Source organism: Esox lucius, chromosome 23 (assembly GCF_011004845.1).
Source record: "Esox lucius isolate fEsoLuc1 chromosome 23, fEsoLuc1.pri, whole genome shotgun sequence".
NCBI classification, from domain to species: domain Eukaryota; kingdom Metazoa; phylum Chordata; class Actinopteri; order Esociformes; family Esocidae; genus Esox; species Esox lucius.
The window spans coordinates 10,225,444-10,246,934 of NC_047591.1; the positions used below are offsets into that span (position 1 = coordinate 10,225,444).

At 42.7% G+C, this 21,491-nt stretch overlaps 2 protein-coding genes across 6 annotated transcripts in view; one reads left to right on the forward strand and one right to left on the reverse strand.

Annotated features, from left to right (window-relative positions):
- sfmbt2 (Scm like with four mbt domains 2) overlaps positions 1 to 1,745 on the reverse strand; it is a 35,766-nt gene extending 34,021 nt beyond the window's left edge. For 3 of the 4 annotated variants that reach the window (XM_010901319.5, XM_010901317.5, XM_010901315.5), the window contains exon 1: positions 1,622 to 1,744. The gene's annotated coding sequence lies outside the window, so the exon portion shown is untranslated. Of the gene's footprint in view, positions 1 to 1,621 lie in introns of all 4 variants that reach the window. The other variant, XM_010901316.5, reaches the window with a different exon arrangement.
- A 3,586-nt stretch (positions 1,746 to 5,331) lies between these two features.
- tmem110l (transmembrane protein 110, like) lies at positions 5,332 to 20,913 on the forward strand. Of its 2 annotated transcripts, XM_010901321.4 has the most exons (9): positions 5,332 to 5,924; positions 8,503 to 8,551; positions 9,430 to 9,525; positions 9,608 to 9,729; positions 11,233 to 11,345; positions 12,014 to 12,097; positions 13,092 to 13,232; positions 17,509 to 17,639; positions 20,177 to 20,913. In XM_010901321.4, exons 1-8 carry the CDS (start codon positions 5,735 to 5,737, stop codon positions 17,632 to 17,634), a joined length of 921 nt encoding a protein of 306 aa, XP_010899623.2. In that variant the 5' UTR covers positions 5,332 to 5,734; the 3' UTR covers positions 17,635 to 17,639; positions 20,177 to 20,913. The 2 variants fall into 2 exon arrangements, with proteins under 2 accessions (XP_010899623.2, XP_010899622.2); XM_010901320.5 differs by lacking the exon at positions 20,177 to 20,913 and having other exon boundaries at positions 5,333 to 5,924; positions 17,509 to 19,103.
- Positions 20,914 to 21,491: the final 578 nt, after the last annotated feature.

The following is a 21,491-nucleotide window of genomic DNA, read 5'->3' on the forward strand; positions in this document are numbered from 1 at the left end:
TCCCAGACCAGTACCGATCTATCAATATGTGTATCAGTTCTGCCTTTGTACACAATCAGAACATACCATCGCATCTGTTAATGGTCTATCATAAACAGTGCGGGGAGTTCATTAATAAAACAATCAGTAGCCCAACCATACATCCTGTATCACCTTGATTTTCATCGGATCCATGAAAACGTAATATACTTTGCTGTAAAGACAGACCTTCTGCGTGATTTTGCTTGTTTCAAGCCAATCTGAGCAACACCAGAATCATAGAAAAACGTTCTCACAAAGAAGCCAAGGACCTATTTATAAGGATATTGGGTTGCTTAATAAGCAGTGCGAATAGGCATGAGTTAATGTGCACATGCAGAATCAATGTTCAGTTTGTAACATGGCTTTATTTTTCTGTTCATTATGGAGCCGAATTTAATCCCGAAGAGGAATCCTCTGAATAATGCGCAGCTAAACCCCGGATTTGCAGACCGCCCGCAATAAAATAAATAATTTAATGGATATACGCGCGGTTTAACCCAATTATTAACTTCATTATACAAATCTGGCATAACGCTGGATTAAGAGAATGACCTCGTGTCCATTTTACAATCATCAAGATTGATGTTAAAATCTTGATGGATGCTTACAAATACGGAAAAGGAACCGTTTTTCAAACCATTGTTCTCATGGAAGCAAAATAACGATTAAAGTCAAGATAGATTGTAGGCTAGCGAACTGCGAATTTGATAATGTGAAACAGGAAATCTAACGTGCATTTGTGGGATACGGGTGTCGCCGACGTCCCCTCAGAACGCTACGCAGTCATTCGGTATTTGGCACTCCGCTAATGTACTGTACTTTGAACACTCTAAAGTAGGCTATTGCAGCGGAAAAAAACTCGAACGGCGTTAGTAAACGTCCACTTCTAATTTAATTCATTAGAGCTCGTTAATGTACATCAAAAGAAACCGAAACTGGACTGTTAACTACAATCATTCTATTTTTTCCTCATTCAAAGATTTTACATGTAGTTTTTTTTACACCATAACCCGCCATGTTGAGAGTGGTTTGACATATTGACAATGTCCGGTGTTTCTGGTGCCTTTGCACACCTATGTGTGGGGGGAAAAATGACACACCTACAGATATAAACTGAAAATATGAACATTAAAAACTAAGTAATGGGCGTGAACCTAACCTATGTCACTTTTTTAATTGAAATGCAAACCGTTGGATGGAAATGCATTTATTACGTTTTGGCCGATATTTAAATGAGTTTTCATATGCACGACAAGCATTAAAATGAATGTTTATGTAATCAATTCATACATGCATTAACACTGGCATAATGCCTTTCAATAAAGAAAAAAAACAACCACACCAACAACCTAATCGAAAGTGCCACGAAGCGACGTAGTCACGGAATGTGAAAGCTATAATTACGCACGCAAAAACACTTTGAACAACTTGGCTCCTGAATGCGCCAGTATTTCGTATTCTAAAGAAACAGCCCCCGAGTGCTTTAAGGTTTTAGACAGGAAAAACCTCTCTCGTATAACATTTCGTCGAGAAATCGATTACTCTGGATTCAAATGCCACATAAATACTTAAAGGAGCGTCAACCTGTCACCTGTCTTACCTTAATGAAGTTTTTTTCGCGTCTAATTTGCGAGCCTTTTCCGTTCTGTAGAAGCCAACGAGCGACGTCTTTCAACTGCACAGCACAGAGCCAAATCCTCGTTCCAATATGGCATCCCACATCTGCGCATGTCCAAAAATCTTCAGATTATTTTCAAGCCAACTCCTTCAATGACCTTTAGTGTAGTTGCAAAATTTGTTGTAGCCAATTATAAATAGAAAGCCGAAGTACCCACCCCCATTTTAACCGCTCAGTCTTTCATAGCTAAAAGACACACAGGGCAAGATATTGTTTGCAGTTACTCGGGTGTTGACACAATTGCCCATCGAAGCTTTTTACAATGCTAAACTATTTCATTATTTCATTATTATTAACGATGTTTAATGTACATACGTTATAATTGTCAGCACTAATTCTTTTTTTTTTAAAGTATTCAAGTATATCAACTATATTTACATGTGAAATAAATGTTGAAAGCATGAAATCCAACTAATATCACCAGACAAGATAAACCCTGTTTCAGCTGGTAAACTAAACATGTTTGACAACTATTTCAAAAGCAAATAACTGAACAAATATATAGGCACATGACTGTGCTCCCCCGTTTTTGACTGCTGTCAGATCTACATTTTCTTCTTCACATTCATCCTCAGTTTGCCTTAAGTGTGATGCTGTTCATTTAGAATGAGAAGTTTAAAAATTGTTCAGTGCATCTGAGAAAAACTGAAGCCTTTCAGATCAGATGGGAGTTTAGAGGACTAAAAATCAAACTTGACCAATTGCCTGGTTTAGTTACATGGACTTCTACAGGACACAAATTTGAGCGAAGTTCTCAGCAAGCTTGGTGCCAAGTCAACTGAATTTGAGGTTGTAAAGTAAACTTAAAAATGCATGTTGGCTTCAAAACAATTAAAAACCATGATCATCATTATAATGTTGATAAATCTGGGGTTACAGGGTAAAAAAGCCAACATTCTTTACTCAACAATCACAAATGTAAAAGCTTGTTGAGTCAAATTAAAAAATGACTAAACCTGGAAGGTAACCCTGTATTTTTGTTAAACTACAGTATATGCCAACATGTTGAGCAAGCCCACAGTCATATTGCAAATGGTTGACTTGAAGCAAGCTGGTTAGACAAAGATGTACCTGTTAGATAAAATAACACTATTTCCCTACACACTCTATTGCAGTTTAAGTTTTCAGAATTTATTGTTTCATACCTGCATATTTGCATATTTTGGTTGATAAATCCTAATCCTACACAGATAACAATTTTTCCCCCCCAAAAATAAAAAAAAAGATCAGTTGTGTAACATATTGCAACAATCACCAAGATTGCTGGTTCAGTTTAGACAATTTGAGGAGATTCAGCAACGTTTTTCCATACATCACAACTGAATTTGAATGCAGGTGGAGTGTGATTTAAAAAAACATCTTAACTCTGGCTAAATTCCAGGAGCAGTTAGAGTCACTTTGCAAGCCAGTACAATGTTACTTGCAGGCTTGGTATTGCTTGTAAACCGACAGTTTTAGACCAGTGTGGTGTAGGGTAAGTAGTCAGAAAAGCATATGCCAAGAGCTTATTTTTAAAGGTGACATATTCACTAAAACCTATGCACTGTATTGAAAATCACTGAATAACCATGATCAAAGGCTAAACTTTGGTTACTACAATTCACTCAAAAGCCAACATTCTAGAAAATAAGGTAAAATAGCCATGGCCAATTAAACCGAATTGTGTATTTAATCTAAAATTCTAAGATGAGTGAAAATACAATTCAACTAGAGAATGTATGTTGATTCAGACATTATGCCAAGCATTGAGAAAACTCATCCTGGTTGGTTGCCTAACAATTGAATCAAAGGCAATGCTATACTTTGTTAAGGAAACTCCTATCGCAACCGATTGCCTAACATTTCTTACGTTGAACCAAAAAAGTGCTTTACAGTGTGTAAACTTCAGCACAAGAAGTCGGATTCATTTACAAACAATTGTCTTGTTTTATAGACCTATAAAGTTAATGCGCAAATTCAGTTCACTGAAAACTAAAAATACACTTCGACAAGAAACACGAACTTACATGAATTGATGGAGTCATACTGGCTTCATGACATGAGTTCAGTTCTTGTCTCGAAATCCTAAATTCACAGTAGCATGGCATTAACGTTTGGAGTTTCAGTACATTGAAATATATTTTATTTTATCATTGTATGCCATGCCAATTTAACTTAAGCATTGCATAAAATTAATATTGCATTCAAGTAGGCCTACTGTCCCGCTACAATTGGGGACTGCTTATGTTACTAAAGTTAAATTCTCTATTTTAAACGTTTACCATGCCTTACACTATTCGGAAGATTGGCAATTTCATCGCCAGATTTTGATGCAAATGAATCTCTTGAATTAGTCTAGCGCTGGTATAATTTAATAATTAGGCCTACTGTGCAATTATAGGCATTTCTAACAAAGTCAATACTATCCTCTAGTGGTTGAGTGTAGGCCCACACACGAACTGATTCGAACTATGCATTTTAAGGGTATAAACGAACACATCAACTGTTTACCAAAATTACAACGTAAAACGTATTATTGTTGAAAGAATGTTAAGTGTCAGACACAGCTTAAATTGCGGAACAATACGGCCAAGTCTAAACTGACCAATATACCCATAAAACCTGCATTTGGTTATCATCAAACATGGCTTCGGAAGCCTCGACTAGCCAGCTTCTTTTTGAAAAAGTCAGTCAGTCAAGCTTACAGAATCGTTTGAGTTGCATTGCCCAGCCAGCACTAGCATCATTCACACCCCAATGCCCTGATTATTATGTATTCAGATTTTCTGATTTCGTCATTCAAATGGATTGAAAGCAAAAATCCATGGTTTGGCCGATATATTAATTCTATTTATATGCATTTAATATTTCGGATGGCGAAAATCAGATAACTTTGGAAAAACAGAGCCTTGATGAAGTACTGGACCTCCCCGCTTCCTCGCACCTCCTGGGCCATCCGTGTGGAGGGTAGTGTGCGTGTGCACATGGTAAGGTGCTGGTAACAGATGGATGGTTAGGAGCGCGCAGTTTAATCTGCCAGAGAAGAGGCTTTAACGAACGCGCGGGAGAACGGATTATCCCCAACGTGCAACGCATGCATTGCACGGGCCACTGCCCTTCCTCTGTTTCTGTGCCATTCAGAACAGTGATGTTTTGTCTTTGTCTACGCTCAGAAACTATCAAATTAATTTAGTCTTCCTTGTTATTGAGCATGGAGTAAGCCTGCAAAAAACCATTGGATTGGACGAAAACCCATAGGCCTATTGCAAATCCATAGGGCTATTGATTGAATAAGTAATGAATCAATCAGTAGGCCAATGAATTAGATACCAACTCCCTACTCATTTAACTAGACAATAGGCCCTAAAGCGCACAGTCCTTTAATCTTCAATGAATGGCCATTCACAGCCAGTTGCGCGAATAGACGAACTAAGATACAGCTGTTGTTGTCTCTTATGTGTAGGGCACGTCATCTGACTTCCATTTAGATTAATGGTCAATGTCGTCTGAGTTCACATTACCCAAACGAAAGACCGATTAGATTAAATTATAGGCAATGGGCCAATCCTCACCGCTTTGGGGAATGTGTTGGCATGTAGGCCTATAGCTTACGTGGAACAACAATGTGGTACCTAGGAAATACTTGTTTAATGCCCATGGGGACATTTTAACCACCAGCTGCGGTGACTGGCAAGAGGATGCATTTGACGTAAACAAAAAGAACAAAGACCGCCTGCGCCCGCTTGAGGATCGAATGAATTCAACAGCAGGAGGTGACGTCAAATTCAAGCATATTGCTGTGTTGTCGTTTTCAAAAACGTTGGATTTGGGGCAGAGAATGGAAAACAAGCTCTTCCCAACTTAACTTGTTGTATTTTCTGTGACAACATTTTTTTTTTGTGTTCACCTCAACAACGTCATTGCTCAGTGACAGAATGTCAAGTTACGCTATCTGTTCGGTGTTTTTTTTTTGAGGATTACAGTAATTTCTCGTTTACAACAGGGGAAGTGCACCCTGTCCTTTGTCTAACACGAGTTGTTTTTAAACTATTCAACATGGACATGTACGCATACAATGGCACCATTCATGCGAAAAGATTGTTTAATAATGCTGTTGTGGAGATTTGGAATATGTCTGACATTAAGAAGGCGAATCCTCACGGATGCGATAACGGGGCTTTGACCGACAGATTCGGAGTTTTGATTCAAGGCTTGCTGGGAATAGTGGCTTTCAGCACATTGATGCGTGAGTATGACGAGAACATTGGGATGTTTCAAGGGCCGAGTTGTAGTTTATCATACAGGTTAGTTTGTTTCAAACTAACAGAATATGTTTACTTTTTTATTTAACAAGAAATCAATTTAAAGGGACCGCTTGTGAGAACGTGGCACTGTTTTATCTTTTATGTCTCTTTCTGATATGGCTTCTGTTGTACATTCTAAGGCCGATAATAACTATATTACTAATACTAAACCGTTATATTTGCTAAATACAAGTGTACAATATGCTTCTATTATGCGACAGTTGGAAGTTTTTCAAAGCCACACTAAAGGCACACACTTTTAGCAGTCCATCCACACAAATTAAAACATTCCAAATGCCATCCATATAGTCAGTTGCAACTATACGAACTATTGTTTTATTATGAAATAGGTTACGTCTTAACCCGTTTAAACATATTTAAGGATAGCGTAATGTAACCTCGTTTAAAGTATTCACTGACATTATTAGGTCTCTTCAAAACAATCACAGGGGTGAGAGAATGTTGTATATGAAGGAATAACGTTTTAGGCAGTAATCATAAACAAGTGATGGGTGAATATGGCTATGTATTTATTGAGTGGACATCAGCACTTGCACATTTTGTAGGTTCAAGACATCTTAGGGAAAGTGTGGATCATAAAAAGCCAGGTGAGGGTTAGACAGAGATGACAGGAAGCAATATTGAGGGGTAAGGACAGGTAATAAAGCACAGTCTCTGGCCTGGGAGTGCTTCCACTAAATCACTGGTCTGAACACGGCCATGCTTATTGACCACACCTGAGTAAGCTCCAACCAGTAAGATCACAATATTCTAGTCATGTACTTCACAGCAGTGTGATATATTACAGAAAAATTGGGTTAGATTGTAAAGGTGAATGGAGTATTAATTCAATTCAACCTGCCTACAGTTATTTATTAGTAAGAAAATCAATATTTAACCAGCTTGAGTGTATGGCATGTGGGGGCACACAGACATGAGTATGCATATGTGCCTGTTTTTGTGACTCCCATTGACAGATGTGTGGCACCACTGTGTTCCTGCATTCTAACGGTTTTAAGGTGGTAATGAGTCATACCGCAGTCACATCATGACGATGGCATGTGGTCAGTTACCCACTCAGACACCGGTAGAACCAGAAAAAACAGTGGGTTCCTGTCCGCTAGTTAGCCCTGAGCTATGTTGTCCTGCGGACAGTGGCTGGTCTGTTATCTGTCCCGCTGTGAGTTCTCTATCTGGGCGACTCCGGTGCTGTGGACAGCACGTTTGCACACCAAATGACGATGTTGAAGGCTCACGGAATGATTAACTAAATGATAAGGTTTGATGTGTGTTCCTGTGTTATCCTTTGGTGGAGAGGCCTGGGGGACAGGAGTGTTGAAGGAGTTTATATGCCAAAAGAGTGGACTTGTAGATGTTGGCGTTTTGGAAAAAGAAATGGAATGCCAACACAGTGTAATCACAGAGAGGGGGCCAGATGGCCCATTGGCTTCTAGTCACTATTGTTTTGTATATTTTGTATTTTCAGTTAATATTTTAGCTTTATATATTTCTTAATTACTACGCAGGTGTTACGTGCTTTGTCACAATCATTTCGTTGTTGAGAATGACGCATGTTAATCGGTGCACTTTACAATTAAAATACTTTGACCAATGAAACTGATGCACCAGGTCGCCATTGCGGCTCAGTGGTTTTCTCGCTTTTCTGAATGACAAATGGCACATTGAGTTCTGTTAGATGTCTACATTGCATGTAGTCTCAAAATCAGTAATTGCAAAGTGACATTGGTTTTAGGCTGGGAAAAATGAAAAGCCGAATTATGTTGCTTATACAGCATTTAGTGTCTGAGAGTGGAGTAATGGGGCACTGATCAATCACATCAAGAGCTCTGCATAAAACAAGCCTGTATTGGAGTATGGCAAGAAAGAAGCTGTTACTCTCATGTCTGAAAGCAGACCCAGATTTAGCAGTCAGATGAAACCGAGACAGAGGTCTTAGGGCGAAAAAAGGCTATGCGTTGGGTAAACCTTCCCTACGGTTCAGTATGGTGCTGGGAGTGTCCTGCCATCATCAGCAGGGACTGTGCATCTTATCAAAACTGAAGGAAGAATGGATTCAGCAAAATAAAGGCAACTACTGCAAGAGAACCTGCTGCAGTCTGCCAAAAATACTGACGCTTGGGAGAATATTCACCATTCAGCAGGACAATGATCCCAAGGCAAAAGCAACATTATAGTGGCTCAAGAACAAAAAGGTCAATGTCCTACAATGGCCTCGTCAAAGTCCTGATCTCAATCCTGGAAGAGAATCTTGGGCCTTATTTGCGACCCACAAGTGTCCTTCAGCCAGCCAAAACAATTTGATCGAGGTTACGCTAACGAAGGATACTGACCCTGACCAACACCCTGTAGAAAACACATACATCTTTGATGGATTTTAGCTTTACAGATACACTTTCCGGTTGTTACACAGATTTTTCACTCTTCCTGTATCACTTTGTGTTTTTCTGTCTCTCTGCTCTGTCCACATCTTTCACTCTGTTTTTCTCTGCCTCTCTACAGTTAAGAGGCTTCGTGAACCTGTAGGAATCAGAAGACCATGGAAGATTTGGTAAGAGAGATTGTTTTTAGGGCAATCTCTTGTCAGTTTAATATCCATCTCTAAGAAAGAACAAGCTGGTGGGATTCATCACATGGCTAAGGATGGTGAATGATAGGTTTGGAGATGCCTGAACACAAGGCTTTTTGAATGAGACTGAAGTTATTCTCATGGAAGGGCTGCCCCTTCTTTTTATGTAAATATATTTGGGTTTTTTTTATGCTTGATTGACTGAGAGAGGAGGGTGTGTACCTGAAATGACAGTAGGCTGGAATCAAGCCCATGCTGCAGCATTATATGATCACTAGAGACAGCAGATCAGACCCAGACCACATTTTCTGTATATAGACACACCCTACCTGTTTTAAAATGAAGCCAGCGGCCTGGATATCCTCCAAAAGTCAGCATAAATAGTCTCGGGTCAGACTTTAGTTTCACTTTCTGTACTACAGAGAAGTAAAAAAAAATAAGTAAAAAAAAAGTGCCTCATGAATCATTGACGTTGCTTAAAAACAAAAACAAATCAGTTGCTTAGGGAGCCAGGACAATAAATAAAAGCAAGTATTCACCATGGATAAATGTTGAATTCTGATGTCTGTTTGGGACAGCAGTAACATGTTGGTATTGTTCCAGATGGTTTGGAGGATGGAAGAGTCATTTCTGGTAATTACATTTGGAAATTGAAAATGAATAACATAGCCAGTAGAGCTAGGATTCATCTGCAGTTCAGAATGCAACACACTATTTCCCTTTTCCAACCCACAACGGATCAGCAATGAGTCAGGAACAAATTGTCTGGTGTTTTCTTCATAATGAAAAAAAAGAAAACAATGGGGTCAGCGCTGTACCTTGCTGATATGACCTTCTGCCATTTCCCATCATTTCTACAGGTTTTACGACACGTCCAAGCAGGCCATCGGTGCTCTGTTCATTCACTTGGCCAACGTCTTCCTCTCCAACCTCACAGAAGCGGATCCTTGCTCCTTGTAAGATCTGCACGGTCTCTCAGCCAAATCTTAACAACCCGTTATAAAAATCACTCACTAATTTCTTGGAGGGTTTCCACAGGTATTTGATGAACTTCCTGCTAGATGCAACGTTAGGTATGCTAGTCATCTGGGCCGCGGTCAAAGTTGCCTCCAGGATTGTGGAGTACAAGTCGTTCACACTGCTCACCTTCGGAGAATACGGTGAGTTTCTTGGTGTTATCTGTCAAACCAATAGAAGTTGGCCAGAGCTCAGTCAGCTATCGATGAGATACTGTTCTGTAACTGTCTCATTGGATAGAGTTGTGCTGGGCATAACCATTGGTCCAAGGGCTATAACCAGAAAGAAATGGCTCAACATTTCTCTACCAAGGGCTATAACCAGGTGATTTATAGAATATTTCAGGAAGGACATTTCTTTGTTTTGCCACCGGAGGCCGCCATAGGTCCATTAAAATAGGAGCAAACTCAAAGATATTCAACGTTTCCTGCTGGAGTTGAATGAAAAATGTCCTTTGATGGGCTTGGTTGGCAATAGGGTGGGGTTCAGTTCTAGCAAATTGCTGCACTCCATACATAACCAATCTTTCCTCATTGTAATTTCACTACTGTATCTGCACACGGTTTCTGATTCATGGTCTATTTTCAGGTGATTGTTATGATCCAGCAGATTGGGAATGCAGCTGTGCTATATTCGCTGGCCAGTTGTTATTGTATTTTAGTTTCTATGCTGTCTGATTTTCTCTTTCTGGTGACCTTCTGTGGCTCTGGCTGTAAAACCAATATTGAGGAATTTTGCTGCTTATATAGAGTGGTGAACTCATTCTGTAAACCCATTCTAAACTGTTCCAACTGAAACATTCAGCACTCATTTGCAGGCTTTGTCTTTTCCCTCATTTCACCCTGTTCTCTCCGCGGTTTTTTAAAATCCTTGTCTTTCTGGCAATCTTTCCCCCTCTGTCGGTCTGTCGGTTTGTCAATGTGCTGTGTTCCAAGGTGTAGAGCATTTTGTTAATGACAGGGACTTTCTGTGTACACTGTGATGACAGAGATGTGAATGGCTCACTTGAGACCTGTTTAGGCCAGAGGGTTTTACTGCGTACTGAGCCAGTCTCCCAGGCTTTAAACACCGAAACAATTGGCTAGATTCAGTTATCCTCACATCTTCATCCTTACTACGGAGGTCGATAATGCTTGTCTGGGTGTTGCCAAATCTAGCCAGCTGGTACATGTACTTGCAAATGGCTAGTCGAACGTTGAACTCTTTGTTTAAATACTGTTATTCCGAACCATCAATCCATTGCAAAGTCAGTCCCATGTAAATCATTTTGCCAAATCCGGAATGCAGGATTAAGTATCTTGGTGATTCTGTAGGCCATGTTGTGAAATAGGAAATACAATGTTTATTTTATTACCTATAATTTGTCATCTTGCATGCTTAAATATAGACATACTTTAATTATAAATACACAGCAACTTTTTCACCATATGCTTCCCCATTTCTGACATAAAAATGAAGCAGGTGAGACAAACTCTCACGGTAATGTATCTATGAGTAATGTATCTATGAGTAATGTATCTAATGTATCTGAGTCTGAACCACAAGTTGACAATGTTACTCTGTTACGTCCTTCAAGCAGGAGACCAGAGGACCAGAGAGTTGTCACTGGGCAGTCATTAAACAGTCGTTCTGTTTTCTGTCACCAGGTGACCCTCCCCAGGCGGCGGCTTGGCTGGGTCAGTGTGGCGTCTACCTGCTCATCATGGTCCTGGAGAAGAGCGTGGTCAGCTTGGTGCTACTCATCCCTGGATGGACCAATGTGAGTAGGCCTACAGTACCCATCACCCCCAGAGCAAGGGGCTTAGCCTGACAAAACTGGAGGGGATGTGTCAATCATATGCTTTGTTTTCTATTTGAAAATCTCCGGGGACATCTTAAAGGCAACAAACAAGTCCAGGCTGAAAAACAAAGGAAGGATGAAAGGTTTAAAAAAAAAAGAAAGAAGAGAAACTTGTCTTTTGAACATAATGGAAAAATGGGACTTTCAGACAAATGTTTGGTTGGATGTTTGTTTACTTCGATGGATCTCCTGCTTAAGCCATTTTGATAATTGAGGGTCATGTTTCTTTGTACATTCCTTGTTACATTTAGTCTTTTTCTCAGGGAGTGGTGTAGTACGAACTGTCATTAACATAGCTCATCCCCGACTAATGAGAAACGTTGTCTCGCTCTCTGTCTCGCTCTCTGTCTCGCTCTCTGTCTCGCTCTCTGTCTCGCTCTCTGTCTCGCTCTCTGTCTCTGTCTCTCTCTCTCGCTCTCTCTCTCTTTCTCTCACGCGGCCTCCCATTTCACATTTATTATACAGTAAAGCGACAGAAAGGCTCATTCTATCATGTTGCACACTAAGGATGATGAACATGTCAATTTGACGACGTGTGTTCAAAAGTATGTCTTAGTTTTGACCCTGTTGGCTTGCTGTCGGCTCAGTTGCAGGCGGTGTTGTTGGATTACATCCCTGATCCCCAGCTGGAGCTTGTGTTGGTCATGCTCATTGTGCCCTTCATCGTCAATGTGAGTCAAACCTTCCCTCTCAGCAAACAATCTATAACCCTGCTCCAAAAAGCTGGGGCCGCTGCGTAAAATTTAAATAGAAACAGAATGCCAAGGTGTGCGAATCATTCAAACCCTATATTCAATAGACATTTGTACAAAGACAACATATCGAATGTTGAAGCTGAAGTTTTTTTTATTGTTCCTTGAACAGTGTATGCCCACTTTGAATTTGATACCAGCAAAACTTTTCAGAAAAGCTGGGACAGGGGCAGAAAGTTGTGTGATAGAAAAGAAGAACCTGGTTGAACATCTCACAACTAATTAGGTTAATTGGCAACAGGTCAGTAACATCAGGGCTTCACCACTCTGTGAAAGACTGTGTGGGCAAATACCGCCACAATTTCTCAATGTAGAATTGCAAAGTGTTTACGGTCTCATCATGTTTAGATCTCATCATCTACGGTACATAATATGAAAAGATTCTGAGAATCTGGAGACATTTCTCTCTGCAAGGGACAAGGCCAAAATTGGATGTTGTGATCTTTGGGACCACACAGAGCCGCATTCTCTGGGCCTGAGCTCATTTAAGATGGACTGAGGCGAAGGGGAAAACTGTCCACTCAGTTCTCAAACACTTACAGAGTGTTGTTAAAAGAAGAGACAATGCAACACAGTAATTAACACGCCCCTGTCCCAACTTCTTTGAAATGTGTTGCTGGCATCAAATTCAAAATGGGCATGTGTTTTTCCAAAATCAATAACATTTCTCTGATTCAATATTTGATATGTTGTCTTTGCACTGTTTCAATTAAATACAGGGATAAATCCAACTTTTTTGGAAACAGGGTTGTATGTAATGTTGTGTATATGAAGCATCCCAGACTGTGTTGATACAGCCAGCATACAGTTAGTGTTTTTGGATGGAAAACGTCTATATAGGCTAGAGAATACACATTATAATCTAACCGGGCCTGGCACTGACTGCTTTGGTTCCCTGTGTGGCCCCCTGAAGTCCGTCATGTTCTGGTTGGTGGACAGCCTGATGATGAGGAAGTACAAGATGCTGAAGAACCTGGAAGACACATGCGAGTCCTGCTCCTCCGTCAAGAAGGCCGACGACGCGTCGCTGTGGGTTGCGAGCCACGAGTCACAGGTGAGAGAGCGTTCGGGTTCACTGTAGAGCACCACAGGTCAGTGGTCTGTTTTCTAGTGCTACAGCTCTGTGGACTACAGGGATTACATGTTTTTGACAGTAAAGCCCAGGGCAATATCAGAATCTTTCCCACCAAACATCTCCATTATACACCACATCCTCACGGGACACTGGCTGGAGACAAGCAGGAATCTGCTGAGAAAGAATAGAAAATGGGAGCCTGTTTATTTGTTTTTGTGCGTGTGTGTGGGCGTGTGTGCATGTGTGCGTGTGTGTATGTGTAATACTATACTTAGGAGCTCAAGATGTCCTCCCAAGTATAGTAAACCATGGCAAATCATAGCCAGTGAGGACATTTTGCCAGTAATCACATAAATTGGGGTTTAGATTCAGGTTTTTATAGGATTACGGTTAGGGTTTAGAAAATATAATTTTTAATGGGTATAAATTGTGATCCCCAAAATTCCTCACGAGTATAGCAAAACAACTCTGATCTTTGTCCCTCTGTCAGTGATGTTGCCTATCTGCACCTGTTTTCTGTCGGCAACACACACACACGCACGCACACACACACACACGCACGCACGCACACACACACACTCTAACAGCCATCTGGCACACAATGTTGGCGTCCAGGAAAGTCTGAGTCAAGGAACTCTCCCTCCCTTTCTCCTCCTTTCCCCCTTTCTCTCCCGTCTCTCTGTTTTCTCCCATCAGTCAGGGGTCTTTTTTCTCAGTGGGTCAAGTAGCCATGGTAGATGTGGCTGGTGGAAACTGAGTCATTCCTGAACATTAAAGTGGAGCAAAGAATGCCCCATGTTCCCTGTTGTTATGGGAAATACAAGGATTGTTATTGACATTCCCTAATAAGACACCAGAGGGATGGAGAGTCGAGGCTTCGGCGTTGTCGTGTGGTTGTGTTGTCCTTCTTGTGTTGATAGGTCCGTACCCAGTGCGTTAACACCTGGTTTCACTGGGTCCGTGGTGAGTTAACGGAAGGACGTTTGCTGGGGGAACTGTTGTTGTGATGTGAATAGTCTGCTGTCATTCTGCTGGTAGTTAAATGTCTCCAGTGGGTGTTAAATGCTGAGGGCCTGGTTAAGTGGCTGTGAGAAGATAAGGGGGCGGTGTTTCTGTTTAACAGTGGCCTCCTGTGTTGGGGATTCGGAGAACTGACCTTCTACAAACCAGTCAGTGTGTTACTGTACACTATCTCTGTCTTTCTCACTCGCTTTCTCATCAAAATTATTCTGACAGCTTATAAATGGCATTGTTCCCTCTGTCTTTCTCCATTCCCCTCCTTCTTTTTCCTGGGACTCGGCCAAGCAGCTACAAATCATCCCTTCATCCCAGGAGTAAATGTGACATTTGGGATATTTTTCCCAATCGGTGATGTTATGGAAAGCTGAGTTGAACGGACGGAGGAACTAGAAAGAGGCATTGATAAAGATGAAGGGTTGGAGTTTGGTTGTGTTGGTGGAAAGACATTGTCTTCTCCATTTGAAGGGTTTTGATCACTAGGGTGTAGGAGAGGGGAGGAGTTATGTCTATTTGTCGTCTAGAGGTTTGACTGGTCAGCTATGGCCATATCGTTTTTCTGTGTTCTAAAATACTTGACTGTTTTAGAGTGGTTGTTAGTTATGGTCTTATGGGATACTCTATATGTGGCTGTAGTCTGCATCCTATCTTCTTCAACCTGTTGTTATATGGGATAAAATACACTCGGCATCCTTAGGCCAACCTCTCCCAGTGGGACTGCATGAAGATATTCTGGGATTCATTTGGGATTGGCCTCCTGTCATTAACAGAGAAACGCTGGGCAAGTCTCCTATCTGCCTTCATCTGCTTCTTCCATTATAATACTCATCAATCTACAGAAAACCCACACGCTGAAACACTCACGTGCACGTTTGTGCGCTCACTACCGTAATCTTGGCCAAGATGTTGATTATGTCATTTAAAGCTTTTCCATGAGCCTTAAGGAGTTGTTCCGTTCCACTCCCATAGGATGTGAAGTGGTGAAGCAGCAGTCTGGACGGGAGCTGTGACGGTCATTACATTCTTTCAGCCAGTCAATTTACCGTTGACCTCACAGTAGTTTAGTATTAACAGAAACACATTGGACATCCCCAGGCTCACTGGCGTTTCTAGAACATTTTACATGGGGTGGCAAGTTGAAATTCAGATCATTCAATTGTTAGTTATGTCCACTTTATTTATACAAATCCAGGTACTGAAAATGGACAGTGTTATATCTTGCTAATAAATGTCATACATGTTTTACACTTTGATGTTTAAAGTTTGGTACAAGTCTTTTGATTGTGCAACATCTCTGAGGGTTGGGAGTTCCCTAAGTATTATACAGTGGATATAAAAAGTCTACACACCCACCAGCATTACATGGCAATGATGGCATGCTACATCATCTGTAAATTTGCTACCTTTAGCAATAACATTGACAATTGCGTTACATTAGCAAGTAGACGATATCTGAATAATAATAAATGGCTGCTGCGGATGCAAGGGTGGCAGCTGCGGTTTCACCAGTCTCCAGGCTTCATTGCATACTTGGTGCGCAAATTTAGAACCTCTATATTTGAAAGAAATTCAGTTGATCGGGTATACCGTCACAAGAAATTAATTATTTTTGTCTTTTTATTATATTTATTTTATGTCTTAAGAACGATTATAGAAAAAACTGATGTTTAAGAACAGAATAGCAAATGGATCCGATTGCCATTCCTTTAGGCATGAAGATTTTATTCTGTTTTGAGCTGTTAGTGGTCATTTTAAACAGGATAATTATTAAATACTGGAAATATTTAGTTGTCAAAAAAACTTTACTATGTCACTGAAATCCAAATATATGGACTGCATTATGCATTTATTTTATTAATATTGTTATTAATGTGTTATGGTATTTGCGTTCTGTTTTCTCAAGTGATAGTATTCTGACCTATTATATTATTCTCAATGTAATCTTGTCCTCAGTAAAATATGTCTGAAATTAGTCTGAATTTGTGACACTATCAGCAGGGCGGGAACAGGGGCAGTTTGACTCCTCTTGTTGTACAGGGAAGGTCTGTAAATCAGTGCTGTACAGGATTGTATATAGACATTTCTGAGAGTATAAGAACACTCATTTCACTCAATGCATCCACAACCCTGCTCTCCTAAACCAGTGGATAATTTAACCCCTCCTGGGACATCCAGCTGTCTCACTGTTGTTGTAGCCCTCAACTAGCTCACCTGAATCAAGGCCTTGATAATTAGTTGACAGGTTGATTGGGGTCTGCTAGCTTTGAAATACATCTAATCCATGGAATGGCTGGGGGTCCCTGGAGAGAGTTTACACTAATCTAAGCTATTCAGCCCTTCATTTAGGAGCCACCAGTAGCCACAACATGAAGACCGGCTGAGATCTATTCTGTGTGTGTATGTGTGTGTGTGTGTGTGAGAGAGAGAATAACACATGGTTTTCACTGTGTAGCTTGAGGTCATGTCAACCTATTAATTATGAAAATATGAAGCTCTATTACTTTGAAAGGCATGCCCAATAAATCACAGCGTAGGTCTATGTCTATGTCCTCTCCTAGCCTCGTGGGTGGAATGCTTGGCAGGTTGAGCACAACCAGTCATTATAGAACGCAGAATAATAACACCGTAAACACTTGAAGCCCATTAAGAAAATTGACATAATTCTGCAGTAGATAAATCACCAAATGCAGTTTCTTTCTGTGTTCGTTTCTTCCTGTGCATAATATGCTGTAGGGTAGGCTATTGTGTAACGTCTCAATTTGCATTGATGTCAGAGTGATTAGAGAGACAATGGAACGCTAAAGGCCTGGTTGTTAAGATGTTAGAGAGTTATGTACTACCAACACTTCAGTGCCATTCAACTAGTCTACAGGATGACAAATAGGAGAAGATTACTGCCCTCAGTGGTGACATGGAGCTGTACTGACACTAATTAATATTGTCATTGAAACAGCCCTAGTCTGGACCATACTTCTCTCCTTCACAATCACACATGGTGGAGCAGTGGTCGAAATTATTTTCCAGACAGGGAGTAAAGTTGGAATTCTGTGTGGCAAAAACATGGGAATACCAGACCTCCACATTTTACATTTCTATTTTAGTCGTTCAGCTGACACTCTTATCCTGACGGGCTTACAGTTCGTGTTTGGACTGGACTGACCACGTCAACTGGGCCGACAGCTTCTCACGTGTCACTGTCTTTGCAAAGCTGATCCTTGATGTGTTTCTTCTCGTCCAGGAGCTGTTGACGGGCGAGACAGACACGGAGGAGGAGGCTGAGGAGGAGAATGGTTCAACAGTCCGAGGAGGGCCCAGCGTCAGCCTCCCGGGATGGGGAATCATGCCTAGCTGGGTGGAGGCGTAGCTCAGGTACCCTCCTCTGTAAGACGGTGATACAAGCTGACCGGCCCACCTACACCCATTCAGGCCCACCTACACCCATTCAGGCCCACCTACACCCATTCAGGCCCACCTACACCCACGCAGGCCCATCTATACCCACGCAGGCTCATCTAAACCCACACACCCACGCAGGCCCACCTAGACCCACACACGCATGCAGGCCAACCTACACCCATGCAGGCCCACCTAGACCCACCCACGCACGCACGCAGGCCCATCTACAACCACAAGCACACGCACGCAGGCCCACCTACACCACTCATGTACGCAGGGCCACCTACACCACACACACACGCAGGCCTACCTACACCCATGCTGGCCCACCTACATTTACACACGCATGCAGGCCCACCTACACCACACACACACACGCAGGCCCATCTACAACCACACGCACGTAGGCCCACCTACACCCATGCACGCAGGCCCATCTACACACATGCACGCAGGCCCATCTACAACCACACGCACACGCACGCAGGCCCACCTACACCACACACGCACGCAGGCCCACCTACACCACACACGCACGCAGGCCTACCTACACACACATGCACCCACGCAGGCCCACCTACACCCATTCAGGCCCACCTACACCCATTCAGGCCCACCTACACCCACGCAGGCCCATCTATACCCACGCAGGCTCATCTAAACCCACACACCCACGCAGGCCCACCTAGACCCACACACGCATGCAGGCCAACCTACACCCATGCAGGCCCACCTAGACCCACACACGCATGCAGGCCCACCTACACCCACGCACGCAGGCCCATCTACAACCACAAGCACACGCACGCAGGCCCACCTACACCACTCATGTACGCAGGGCCACCTACACCACACACGCACGCAGGCCTACCTACACCCATGCTGGCCCACCTACATTTACACACGCATGCAGGCCCACCTACACCACACACACGCAGGCCCATCTACAACCACACGCACGTAGGCCCACCTACACCCATGCACGCAGGCCCATCTACACACACGCACGCAGGCCCATCTACAACCACACACGCACGCAGGCCCACCTACACCACACACGCACGCAGGCCCACCTACACCACACACGCACGCAGGCCTACCTACACACACATGCACCCACGCAGGCCCACCTACACCCACGCAGGCCCACATACACCCACGCAGGCCCACCTACACCCACACACCCACGCAGGCCCACCTACACCCATGCAGGCCCACCTACAATCACACACCAATGCAGGCCCACCTACACACACGCACACGCAGGCCCACCTACACCACACACACATGCAGGCCCATCTACAGCCACACGCACACGCACGCCCACCTACACCACACACGCACGCAGGCCCACCTACACCACCCACGCACACAGACCCATCTACAACCACACGTACACGCATGCAGGCCCACCTACACCACACACGCACGCAGGCCCACCTACACCACACAAGCACGCAGGCCCACCTACACCACACAAGCACGCAGGCCCACCTACACCACACACGCACGCAGGCCCACCTACACCACACACGCACGCAGGCCCAACTACACCACACACGCACGCAGGCCCACCTACACCACACACATGCACCCACGCAGACCCACCGACACCCACGCAGGCCCACCTACACCCACGCAGGCCCACCTACACCCATGCAGGCCCACCTACAATCACACACCAATGCAGGCCCACCTACACACACACACGCACACACAGGGCCACCTACACCACACACACATGCAGGCCCACCTACACCACACACGCACGCAGGCCCACCTACACCACCCACGCACGCAGGCCCACCTACACCACACACATGCACCCACGCAGGCCCACCTACACCCACGCAGGCCCACCTACACCCATGCAGGCCCACCTACAATCACACACCAATGCAGGCCCACCTACACCCACGCACGCACGCCCATCTACAACCACACGCACACCCACGCCCACCTACACCACATGCACGCAGGCCCACCTACACCACACACGCACGCAGGCCTACCTACACCCACGCAGGCCCACCTACACCACACACGCACGCAGGCCTACCTACACCCACGCAGGCCCACCTACATGCAGGCCCACGTACACCCAAGTGACACTTGCATATCTTAATTTCAGCACATCCCAATGTATTGTAAAACATGTCTTTTATTAAGACTTTGAATGTCAAATGAATGGAGCTTTATTATGAAATGGCTTGCCGTCTTCCTACGTAAACTTGGTGGAAATGAGTAAAAAAGCAAAGAAAAACATGTTTGAACACAGCACTGATGATAGAAGCAGAGTGTGTAAATATGTCCTGTCTCTTGGGGTTGGGAAAAATCGTGTTTGTTGATCGCAGAAGAGGTCTTTGTGACACATCACCTTCTGAAGAGTGGTGCTAAAGATAACTTTGCATCTCTAATGTCTTTCTTCATCATACAAGTACCACTCAACATGTAACATGTACTGGTTGTAGTTAAAAACAGGACATGGCTGTCCTTTCTGCCTCACACAGGCTGTGGATTGCCGCTGGAGCCCTTGTCTTTCCTTCTTCACCACTAAAAGGTGTAAGGGCTGTTGTCAGGCTGTCGTAACCCAGCCAGAGGAGTTGGACAATAAAGATGGATGTGTTTTATCTCACCAAGTAGGACTATAATAGTCTGGTGTGGATAGGACAGTGGACAGTGGTCTCCAGAGAATGTTTAACGAGGTGGAAAAGTGTATTTTATGTGGGAACAGGTACATATGATTTAATACTCCTCATGGATGCACATCAGGGATTGATTAGGATTTATCCACATCTCTAATATATGCTTCTTTTCTTATTTCTTTTGTCTATATTTTCTGTATTTTACTGAGACTTATACATTGTGGTTGGGATGGGATGTGAATAACAATCACAGTCAATACATACTATTACCTAAGATACCAAAATACGCTATTGTTTACACATTGTTTATATGTTTATTCATAGTAATCTGTATTTTCCACGTATTTCCTGTCATACTGTAAAGATCAGATACTGAGATGACCTGTGCCACACTAGTTTTACATTGATGCAAATTCTTGGCTGTCAAACATTTTTATATATCATTTGAAAAGCTGTCTTATTTTTTTATTTCCGATTTATCTTGTCTTTTTGGAAACCGTATTATTAATTCATTATGAAGAACAGGTGGGTTTGTTTAATAGATATCCACTTGAAAGTGCCATGTTGTTTTCATATATTCATGATAATCTCTGCTTGAATAAAGATGAGATTCAAAAGTTAAATGTCTTAACTGTTTCTCTGATATATATACTATTATCATTATTAAAAAAAAATGTTGAATTCAAATGTTGATGTCCATTGGTGGCCCTTGATCTTGATGGAAGAGCTCACCTGTGGTCAGCAACTGATGACGGGTGAAAAGGGGAGAGCTGTGGAGGGTGTTATAGGCGGGATTTGAAACTGGGACAGGTAGAGGAGAGGGTTAGTTATAAGGAGGAGATTATCACAGGTGACTAGATAGCATTAACCTGTTCACCCATCCCAGTGAGCACCTAAACTTAGGTTGCAAAGAGCATTCCTTCAATGAATACGGCAGGGGTTCAATATGCTCATGAGTTTTAGACAATGCTGCTTTTGTGCATTTCTGTTCGAGCATTTACGGTGAATGTGAGAGTATTGCCTTTTCAGGCTAATTGTCTACAGCCTGTTATTGGATGGAACCATATATGATGGCTGTGAGCAAGCACACAGTACACAGTACAAGACATTGTCTACTATGTATTTGTTAAGTGTTAGTTACTTGGGCAGAACTGCTTATAAAGTAAGCATTAGTGTCTTC

What these genes read in the sequence shown, in the direction of transcription:
- tmem110l (XM_010901321.4), top strand. Translation starts at nt 5,735, where the DNA reads ATGGACATGTACGCATACAATGGCACCATTCATGCGAAAAGATTGTTT. An exon ending in GAAGCGGATCCTTGCTCCTT is followed by an intron (nt 9,526 to 9,607) that starts GTAAGATCTGCA and finishes GGGTTTCCACAG; the next exon opens with GTATTTGATGAACTTCCTGC. An exon ending in TTGTGCCCTTCATCGTCAAT is followed by an intron (nt 12,098 to 13,091) that starts GTGAGTCAAACC and finishes GGCCCCCTGAAG; the next exon opens with TCCGTCATGTTCTGGTTGGT.